The 9,866-nt window shown below is 34.3% G+C and overlaps 1 protein-coding gene across 1 annotated transcript; it reads left to right on the top strand.

Annotated features, from left to right (window-relative positions):
* The first annotated feature begins 3,159 nt into the window (after window positions 1–3,159).
* Window positions 3,160–6,752, top strand: LOC127857224 (uncharacterized). Its single transcript, XM_052393637.1, has 4 exons — window positions 3,160–4,025; window positions 4,295–4,403; window positions 5,391–6,063; window positions 6,367–6,752. Exons 2-4 carry the CDS (start codon window positions 4,326–4,328, stop codon window positions 6,750–6,752), a joined length of 1,137 nt encoding a protein of 378 aa, XP_052249597.1. The 5' UTR covers window positions 3,160–4,025; window positions 4,295–4,325.
* Window positions 6,753–9,866: the final 3,114 nt, after the last annotated feature.

Below are 9,866 nucleotides of genomic sequence, written 5' to 3' on the forward strand. Positions count from 1 at the left end.
AAATTATGCTTCAGAATTATGGGGATTCACAAAGTCAGATTATAATGAACGCATTTATTTACAATTTTGCAAACGATTGTTACAGGTTGAAATGAAAAACATGTTATGTTGCTATTGATGGTGAATTAGGTAGATCTCAATTGTATGTAAACGGATTTGTTAAAAGTATATACTATTGGTTTAACATTCTTAACGAGGAATATTTCATAATGCAAATAGTTTGCAAACAATCTTTACACGATTTTTATAAAGGTTATACAAATTGGGTCTAAAATGTCAAGCAAATGTTTAATAATTTTGGATTTTGTTATGTATTTTAAAATCAAAACGTTGTGCAAGTTAATAGTTTAATTAGCGAGTTTAAATGTAGATTGTTAACAACTCTAAACAAGAATGGATAATAATTTATTAGCCGTACATTTTATATCAACCCATAAGTATACCAATTCCACAAGGTACTAGCTTCATGTGACAAATCAATAATGTATATTTTGTGTACAATTATCAAAGAAGCTTTTGTTTAAAGAAATGCAATTCTTAATAATACTGTTCAATTTACTTCAGTACCGCATTGATAGAACCTACGTGTTCTTACCATCGATAGTGTCTCTCTGTCCTTAATTCATTCCTTTTTATCCGTAATGAACACAATGAAAACACAAGTGAGACTTAAACTTGTAATTCTTTACAACTCATATAAAGGCGAGATGATTTAAACATTAGATATTTCCTTAACAAATGACCATTTCCAGGACGACACCTTAAGCACCAAATATGTCCTAGATCAATCTGTTTAGTTGTCATTTTGATTGCAACACACCTTTTGGTATACTATACACTATTACACCATTTAGATTCAGATAACTGTGTGCTGTATATACTTACATCGGTGTAAATCAAGTGTATATTCAATTGTGTATGTTTTTATTTGAGTCTTGTTCTGAGAAAACTGGGCTTAATGTATGTGCGTAAAGTGTCGTCCCAGAGTAGCCTGTGCAGTCCGCAAAGGCTCATAAGGGACGACACTTTCCGCTTAGACTGGATTTACATTTAGAAGTGACTTCCTTAAAACGACAAAAATAATAAATTTAAAGCGGAAGTGTCGTCCCTGGTTAGGTTGTGTGGACGTTCCGATTCGGTAGGAATTGCCAAACGGGTTGCAAATGTGTTTACACAAATAAAATCTAGTAAATAAAAATTGCAAATCGTATGCAGTCATGTTAAACGAAGATGTCAAAATCGATTATCATTAGACTAATTAAAAGTGCTGTGTTGATAAACCATTAACATTTGTAAACTTCTCAAAAGATAATAAATTTTACGATTTTCGATGACACAATCTGACAGTATTACTCCCCGAGAAGTATATAACAAAGAATTCGTCATGCAAACAGCGCACAACCACACATACGTCGTAATATAAACAAAGTCAACACAAACCAGTCATAATACAAATACTGTTTATTTATCATGCGAGCATTCATTTTTATAGTATGTATATATAACATATTTCACACTCATTTTATAGTATGTATATAAACATATTTCACACTTATTTTATTGTATGTATGTATAACATATTTCACACTCATTTTATAGTATGTATATATAACATATTTCACACTCATTTTATAGTATGTATATATAACATATTTCACACTCATTTTATAGTATGTATATATAACATATTTCACACTCATTTTATAGTATGTATATATAACATATTTCACACTCATTTTAAAGTATGTATATATAACATATTTTACATTCATTTTCTTGTCAATTCGTTACCTGAGGGTTGCTTCAATTAATACTTAATATGGGTCCTTTTTCCAGTTAGTGAAAAGAATGGTTCTAAGGTAGTATATTTTTGTTGTATCTATAGCTTGTTGGATCAAGGCCAAGATCACAATTTTCAATAACTTGAGTTTAGATATCAATATTGCAATGAAATTGTGTCTGTATGTAGCTGACATGAAGGTCTAGCTTTGGAAGTATTGAACTTATTCTATATGTAGGTAGATTACACGCAGCTGTTCACTCCATTTTTTAACTGATCAGGTTTATGTCAAGTTCACTCTTACTACAAATAGAAAATGGTTTACAGTAAATCACTGCAGTTTGGATGGAGGTATTGTGCATACATTTTGTGTGTACGTTGCTTATGTGCAGACCAAGCAAGGGAGTTCATTTAAACAATGCAGATTAAGGCCATACAGACAGAGATGATTTCCGCTCAATAACTTGAATTTAGATGGAAATATTGTGCCGAAATGTAAATGTTTATTATCTTGCATGTATGCCAAGCTTGGGATGCAATTAGGAAATATTTTTGTGAAGACCTAGGTCACTTTTTCTAAAAGTAAACACTGTTTCCTCTTAAAATCTTGAGTTTTAATGTAACTTTAATTCTCAAAGAGTATATGTTGGTAGTTTACATGCAGAACTAGCATTAACAATTGCTTTTGGGACCTGTTCAATCAAGGTCAATGCAACTGTTTATAAAAAGTGAACCGTGATATGTTCTCTAATCTATAACTTGAGTTTGGCTGGAGATATTGCGCATACTTGCTTTGCTTGTTTAGCTGAAATGCAGACCAAGCCTCTTATTAGACAATAATTTGAATACAAATCTTTAACGTTGAAAAACAGGTTTCTTGTGCGTTATTGTGTTAACATTTCTTCAGAATACATCTCCCTTTGTACTCTACATGTTTCTGTTTAACTTCGTTTTGTAAAGGTCAATACGACACTAACATATGGCGGTCCTAGTCGTTGAGCCCATGAGAAGTGCTATTGGCAGACTCAACAATTACATTTCGATAAATTAAGTCAACGGCACATTTTTTTTATCGTAATCCAGCAAGACACCGGGGAAAAAAATTACAAGCATAATGCAACATACTAAACATAATTTTAAAAATACCAGCGAATTACATCGGTACGTTTTAATATTTTCTTAGTAAATTCATACATTTTACTTTTTTTATTCGGCATTATCCCGAAAGAAAACGCACACATCATTATGTATAAATCCATGCCACTATTCAGATAATGTACTGTTCGTTTTGCAAATAACGTGTTTTAAGTGGTTGATTACGTTTGCAGTTTGGTTTCGACAAACTGTTTTAAAGCACGTGTTAAGCATTTAGCATTCATGCTAAATATGTACGGATATTTATACTAGAGAGTTATTATAACTTGTAGAATGTACGTTTCGAATTGTTCGTTTCTTTATTGCTTATTTCGCGCTTTAAGGCAGGCTGATTTTTATCTTTCTCAAGCATTTCAGCAAATTTAGTATTTTTTGTTTAATTGTTTATTCTAAATATTTTGAGCATTAAGAAGAAAGACATCTGCAAAGCCTTGACTCGACTAGTTGCACGTTGTCAACCGGCCATATCAGCGCAAGTCACACAAGACACCATATTTCAACCTTCCTCCATGGAGAACAACCTTACTGATCGGTCTCGGAAACGGCATTATATTTTCTGTCATTATATTGAGTTATCATCATTATACCGTCGTTCAATATATTCTTTATTCAAAAGTATTCAGGTATGGTAAACAGTAACATTTAGAAATGAAAGGTAAATGCATTCAATACACTGCATGTATGAATTATATTATATTTTAATTGGTCAGATGTAAGCTCACATTTAAGCAATAAATATTGCCTCTTCATCGAGTATAGTATTTTAATTGTATATTTAGTTCAAAGCCTTTCACGACCCCTTACTGGATTATTAATATTCAATGTAAATTTACTACCATGTTTTGCACCGGTTTGAATCAGGAAGAAGTCGTTGAATAATTTGTTCTTATCGAGTTCCATTCTTTCCCCAGCATCAACGTAATTATATGTCAAAAGTAAGCTTTATTATGTTGCATTATGTCATATTATTTTATCAGTGACGTTATTTAACTTCAGTGGCCGGATATGAAAAGCTTCTGACCATATATGGACAAATACACTGTTACCATGTGACCTGGCTTAGCAAATAAAAACGAGTATTATGCTCAAGGTAAGGCATGTTTGGTATAATCGGATTCGGAATAAGAGCAGACATCATGTTATACGCATTGTTTATTGAAAAAGCAATACAAGCAATGGCTTACTAATTTATTTCGCAATCCAGTACTACTTTAAGTGCAAAAAAACATGGCATAAGTATTCCTGAACGTGATTGTATTATTTAACAATCCTTATTTCATGACAAACAACTGTACTATTGCATTCTTACTACTGCATTCTAGTTCATACTCGAACTATTATAAATAAATCGGCTTTCAGGTGCCCAAGATCGTACTGCAGCACTGTATAGATGGCTGAAGGTGGCGCCAGACGTGACGACCCAGACGGGGTCTCTAAACAGGGCAGTGTGTCCAGCCGACAAGCCACGGTAAGATGACATATCGTGTGCAGTTTGTTTCCAATACAAAATGACATTTAAGGCAGTGTTTTCTCGGTCAGATGTCGGCGCCCCTCCCCCTCCCTATGATATTGCTAAATTATATTTCATGAACCTAAATTATGTAATGTTGGCATAATGAAAGGCAGGTATGCGTTAACGGAGTTAAGAAGAACTAACAATGTTAAACTTATAATGCATATCAATTATTGGTCCAAATTTATATACATAACTTCTCTACCAAATGTTAAACATAAAATTAACTTTCCACTCATAACAGTCTACTAAAAACGGTTTCTACACACGGCAACTACGACAATTTGTTTAACTTAGCTCTCTTCATTTCTTATCACGCAATTAGTTTTGACATATTTATTTCAAACAATACACATAGTTTTACATTGAAGTACATACAACATTTATACAGTTAACATGTTTGAATAGGATGAGAACGGAAGGCAATGTCTTATATTGTTCTTCTCCCAACACAAATACAATAATATGATGTCAGACGAACAAAGTTGATTTTTTATGATAACACAATAATGACAATATGGAAAAAAATGAAATTCCGAGTAAAGAGTTGCATTTGTGAAAAACAAGTAATAGGTTGATATTTGAAAGATGGAGGAGAAGTTAAGAAATGCTTGATTAGGGCAAAAGAAGAAAAAAGGATTGAGAGTCGTTCTGATGCATATTTACGAATCAAATCGCTTACTATAATAATAAATTTATGAACTGCATCAGCTATTTTAGTATTTGTTAAATAGTCACGAGTGGTGTATCCCTATATATCACGCAATTACGGGTTCTTACGGCGTGTTAGATGGTAATTCCACTTGTTATTTAATATATCTTATTGAATGACATCATGTTAATGTATCCAAAAATTGTTTTGACTATTTAATTGACGACTGCCATTATCATACCATTATTATGACATATAGCATTTTAGTATTTAAGTGAAACATATTTCAGGTTCAGTGGGAAAAAGCCTCCGGAGAAACATGCATACTGATGAGTTGGCTCGGTTATGGACCGGAATTTAGACAGGCACGGAGTGACGCATACAGGGAGGAAGCCAGGCTTTATTCACGGCATAGTAATGCTGTAACAATGATGATAGCTGGAAGCAAGGCTGAGGGACTGACCCGCCCCATGGAAAGTGATTTAGACTATTTGTTTGTACACAAAGATGTTATTTGTTTAGAAGATGGTGTTAATGCTGGTACCGTTACTAGGGAAATAACCGTGTTAAGATCATGTAGCCGTATGACTTACCCCGGACACTGCAGACTGCTACTTGAGAGACGAGGTACATATATTTCATGGGAGGTAAATGAAGCGTTTTGTGATGATGGAAATGGCCGCGTAATCCTAAGCAGCGGCTTATTTGCCCATAACGTGAGACTTCCTAGTCTATTGCCATACGTGCTTCGCAAATACGGTGTGATGCACGACCGTGCCGGGCCGTCAATGCCCTATACAGAGCACGGAGTGATTCACTACGACATAGTCAATTCATTTTTTTATTGCTGCCCCGACATCCTGTCAAAATGGGCTTCCCGCCCTCGCCACTGGCCGCCTCCGGAAGCCGTTCAGCAAGTCGTATCACTTGGAGCACTTCTTACGCCTGTTGGAGTTAAAGGAAGTGAATATGAACATGTGGAATGGAGAGTCTGTTTTAACGCCGGGGAGATCGAGCTAGTTAACAATCTTAATGACACTCAAATTAAATTGTATGTTTTATTGAAAATGGTAACGAAAGATGTATTAAATCCACGAAAGAAAGAAGTTACATCGTTCACGCTGAAAAACATTGTGTTATGGATAGCGGAAAATAATCCTCAGTCCTTGTTTCATGAAAGAAGTCTGTTGCATTGGTTGCATGAAGGATTGGATGCCTTAAGAGTTGCGTTGGTCAACCGAGAGTTGCCATATTATATGATTCCAGATAGAAATCTGATGGCAGCGTGTGGACTGGAGCAGGAACAGAAGAATACATGGATATCAACGATTACGGAAATGATGGACGAAGGTCCTCGGATGATTCTTAGACTTCCGAAGATAAGACAAGCAATTATCGCTCACCCTGAGCCATTCCGATGGTACAGCAGGAAGAGAATGGAGCTTGAGTTGTGGTGGCTTATGTTTAAGAAAAGTGAAGCTCTCTGCCGGGATGAAAACATGATGCTTGACAGGACAGATGACATTCTGCATGCCATAAAGAGACGCATTGACGAGATTTGTTATGAGGTAGGCTTGAGGATGTTTATGGAAGGGATTCGAGGGAGTCGAGTTAACGAACTGAAAAATGTTCGTATTAGCATGTTGATGTAACACGATTCAATTCATAAATAAACGTGTTACTAGACACGGAGAACACTTATTTATAAATTGTGAGTACATTCATCCTTTGAAGTAGCTCAGAGGATTGTGTGGCAGATTATACTAATTAAATGTAATTATTATGTGTTCAGTAAGTGATGTTTAGCTTGTAGACGTAGATCTACATGTACATTTCAAATGGTAGAACATTTTAGCAAACTGTTTTATAATTGTCTTGTTGATAGCCGGTTATAACCATTACCAGGACAGTAATATTTGCTAAAATGCATTATTTCGAAACTTTAATCTTCTAGCTTATGTGGCTGTTATCAAAATAAGTTTTTTTATCAATAGTGTATATGATCGTAGAACAAATATAAATTTATATATGTATATATTAATGGGAAAAATCAGCGGCATCGTATCGCGTTATAAATGTGTTTCTTTTTAAAACTGCTATTAATTACCAGCATTGTGTCTACATATGTAGAAATGCGAGTTTTGTTTACTTGTGTAAGCGCGTAAAGACATACATTTGTGCCGTATTCATGCTATTTCCATAAATGAAGTGCTACGTACTATTATTTATTTTATACCAAATGATAAAATATGACATTTCTGCAGTGAAATAACAGCAGTGTTCTTTTCACCGGTGAAAAGAACAAATTTTCGGTATTTCTTTTTCTATTTTTAGATTATCATATCAAGATGTACTTCCCTTGTTTATATCCTTGCTAATATTTTTTTCTTTAATCACGAGTAAATTAAAATCGATTATCCACCGAATCCAACATATTTCTTTTAATTTAATGCTTTTTTTATCGTTTATTTACATTGTAAAAGATTTTGAACTGAAGAATTTCCCTGGATTAATGACTTCATTTCGTTAACAAATGACGTCATTTCAATGTTTTGAGGCACGTCACGGGAGAGAGGGTCACTTCTCAGCGAAAGAGAAATTATAATTAATTGTTTTCTTGAAAAAGGAGCATAAAAGAAACAGAAAATTTGTTCATGTCAGTGTAAGATCGTTTGTTATTTCAGGAGTGATCATAGAAAATATATTTTCACGATCTTACACTGACATGAACAAATTTCCTCTATATCTTGCTTGCGGACTAGTTACCAGGTGGATATACTATTGACCGTCCTTTCGATTATTTAATCGACGTTAAGTTTCATGTAAAACTATTATTGACAACGGATATATCTTTCTCATCAACATACATATTTGTGTTTAGCTGAAGATATGAAGAGGTATATTATGTTATTGGTGTTGTTATGCGGACATATTTTAACACATGTTAAACGTAATGGTTGCTTTTGCCTTAAATATAGTTATACGGTTATTCTTGTTCTTGCTCTAATCGTATGATTGTATGCCTGTGTTAGTTTTCGTTGTTTATAGCGTAATAACAATTTTGCTTGAGTCGCGGCGTCTTAATTGGTTTATGTTTTGCTATGTACTCTTTTAGTATGATCACTCCATATTATATTTATCTAAAATGACACTGATATCAACCACGTTTTCAATTATGTTGCCTTTGAGTTATTGTTGAAAGTAAATTGATAAGTTTAGTTTAACTGTTGCTTTCATTCCACTGATGGACATTATTCATATTTTATTTATTTCCAATATAAATCTGTAGAGGTATTGATAGCGTAAGTATAATATTGATCCCCATAACGTCAATTCTAATTTATTGAAACAACTTGTGTTGAATTGAATTTTATTTGTTTTCCTTTTTAAAAATACACTGTTCATTACAACTGTATTTGAATGTATTGCATCGGTCATGAATGTGACACAACGCTCATATATCGTATTATAATAATATATTGACAAGGTCTTTGTTCACAAATGGAAAGAAGCTTGTTAACTTGTTAAACTCACAAAAGATAGCAACTACTGTGGCGATTTTTACCTTCGCACCGTTTGATTTCACTTCTGTTTATTTTCCTTTGGGTACATTGTTCTTGTTAGTTAATATTGTTATATTAATAGAGTACTTAGATTTCCGGTAAGCATGGTTCAGGTTTTACTAATTATTAAAATATACACCTAGAAAAGTATATGTGTGTGTTGTTTTTATATCCATTTATTTAATAAATGTTCCTTGCGTTAAAAAATCATTGTTGTATTGCATAATTAAGTCAGACCACTATAACGTAGATGTCAACAGTATGACTATGGAAATGTCCGAGTAACACCAAATGAGTATAAAGTTTAAAAGCGCGCGTTTCCTCTCTGAACAGTCAGTTTTTCTCCCGACTTCGTCGAGTACACATCGCTCAATATGTGATTTAATTATATTATTAACATAACATGAGGGACCTTGGTTGAATAGAGACTGGCAATCCTCTTCATAGTTATGTTCTTAGAGCCTTAAAGAAGGATTCCTACCCCTCAGTAGCCCGGGCCGCTAATTGTTGATATTAGTCTCTTACCTCTGTATAAGGCTCAATACCTAGGGAACGAAGTCACAATACAGACCCGGAGTCGTGACCCGGAGCCGTAGTCTGAGGTCCATATGAGAATAGGAGCAGCACCGAGGTCATAGGTTTCAATACAAAGACCCGAGGTCATAATTTCAATACACAAACCCGATGTCATAGGTTTCAATACATAGACCCGAGGTCATAGGTTTCAATACACAGACCCTATTTCATAGGTTTCAATACATAAACCCGAGGTCATAGGTTTCAATACACAGACCCGATGTAATAGGTTTCAATACATAGACCCGATGTCATAGGTTTCAATACATAGACCCGATGTCATAGGTATCAATACATAGACCCGATGTCATAGGTTTCTATACATAGACCCGAGGTCATAGGTTTCAATACACAGACCCGATGTCATAGGTTTCAATACATAGACCCGAGGTCATAGGTTTCAATACATACACCCGATGTCATAGGTTTCAATACATAGACCCGATGTCATAGGTTTCAATACATAGACCCGATGTCATAGGTTTCAATACATAGACCCGATGTAATATGTTTCAATACATAGACCCGATGTCATAGGTTTCAATACAAACAGCCGAGGTCATAGATTTCAATACACAAACCAGATGTCATAGGTTTCAATACATAGACCCGAGGTCATAGGTATCA

The sequence above is a fragment of the Dreissena polymorpha genome, chromosome 14, assembly GCF_020536995.1.
Source record: "Dreissena polymorpha isolate Duluth1 chromosome 14, UMN_Dpol_1.0, whole genome shotgun sequence".
Taxonomy (NCBI): domain Eukaryota; kingdom Metazoa; phylum Mollusca; class Bivalvia; order Myida; family Dreissenidae; genus Dreissena; species Dreissena polymorpha.